At 38.5% G+C, this 1685-nt stretch overlaps 1 protein-coding gene across 1 annotated transcript in view; it reads left to right on the plus strand.

Annotated features, from left to right (window-relative positions):
* pde1ca (phosphodiesterase 1C, calmodulin-dependent a) overlaps positions 1 to 732 on the plus strand; it is a 22963-nt gene extending 22231 nt beyond the window's left edge. Inside the window, exon 15 of the mRNA XM_035656348.1 lies at positions 662 to 732. Coding sequence (XP_035512241.1) covers positions 662 to 732 — 71 coding nt within the window. The remainder of the gene's footprint in view (positions 1 to 661) is intronic.
* The last annotated feature ends 953 nt before the right edge of the window (positions 733 to 1685 follow it).

Here is a 1685-nt window from a genome sequence, read left to right on the forward strand (position 1 = left end):
GAGATAACTTCTGTTATGAATTATTGAATTGAATTGAATAACTGATGGTAGTATATGAGTGGAGAAATCTGTCAGTGTCCTCTTTCTCAGGCCAACCACTGACTCCTGACCCATGACCTTTGACCTCTTGCTAGTAGATGCTAGAAGTTGTTTGGTCTGGTTTTCACAGACAGCTGATGTTGTCTGTATCTCCCCTGTGAGGCAAGCTTAGATTTACATGACTTTTTGTTTTTGTTTCTTTTACCTTGAGTTTTCAGTTGCACTTTCTAAACACTTGGTTAGGTTTAGGCAGTGAAACTACTTACCGGTAGTTAGGTTTGTGAAAAAATAGATGTTTTGAGAACAATAACCACATTAAAACTGGAATGTGCTGCAGGGTGTGACTTGCAATGAAAAGCAGTGGGATCCATAATAACGCACTAATGCAGTGTTCCCTGCAGCTGTAACATGTGATGTTATGATGACCTAACCTTAACCTGCCAGTTATAATAACATACTCATCAAGGTAATTGATTGATTGATACTTGTGAACATGACAACATCACTTCGATCAAACAGGTTGGAAACAAACTGACAGTTTATCACAGTCAAACATTTGTTAATAATCCCTCACAGTACAGGAAAATTGTGAGCTGACAACCTGTGTTTTCCTACTCTTTAGGAGTGAGACTGCTGAAAGCGGAGAAGCAGATGGTCCACTTAGAAGATGAGGAAAAGGATGTAAAGGATTAAAGCCTTTATTTAAATTTGATTTTGTTGTCAATTGTTTTTATGTTCACAGTCTCATTAAATGTTGTTTTGACCTAACATTTAATTTTTACAATGCCTCCTTGCTCATTTTCTACTCACATCCCTGCAAAGGAAAATATAAAGCAGAATAAATGTTTTTGACATTGATAAAGCTCAACGGTAAGGTAGTTCACTGGCCACACACACCCGTCAGTCACCAAGTCTCAAAAGTGGGTAATATGACAGGGATTTCTCTGGTGGAGAGAAGTGTTACAGTAAGTAGAGATTTTGTGCTGTACTTGTATAGTGCCTTTGTAGTCTTCTGACCACTCAAAGCGCTTTACACTACATGCCACATTCACCCATTCACACACATACATACAACATAAACTAATACTCATTCATACAAATGTATACACTGATGCACAGCATTGGGAGCAATTTAGGGTTCAGTATCTTGCTCAAGGACACTTCAATATGCAGCATACAGTTGTATTTTAGACAGTAAATAAATGGTTTTCCCTGTGTGGTGTGGATGAACTGACCTCCACCTCGTCCAACAGCTTTGGGATGAATTGAAACACTGACTGTGATCCAGACCTTATCACCCACATCACTGCTGGGACTCACTAATACTCTTGTGGCTGAGCAAGTAATAATAATTTAAATATCATTACTTAAATATATTATTTATTAACACTGAGTATCACATATGGGTGGAATATTAAGGTAGCCACAGAGCAACATTGTCTTAGCCATGTATTAGCTGGAGCTGCTGCTGACAACAACTCAACAAATAAAGAAACAGCTTCTCCTGGTAAACGTATTGCTGGCTAGATGGTGCAGAGTGAGAGGATGTGAACACACAGCACCACAAATCTGCAGCCAGAGGCAGATGTTGTGGGGAACAGTTAATTAATAAAATGATGATGAGCAAATAAATAATAGTTTGGTGG

Source organism: Morone saxatilis, unplaced genomic scaffold (genome assembly GCF_004916995.1).
Source record: "Morone saxatilis isolate NCDOM2014 unplaced genomic scaffold, NCSU_SB_2.0 Contig0, whole genome shotgun sequence".
Lineage (NCBI taxonomy): Eukaryota > Metazoa > Chordata > Actinopteri > Moronidae > Morone > Morone saxatilis.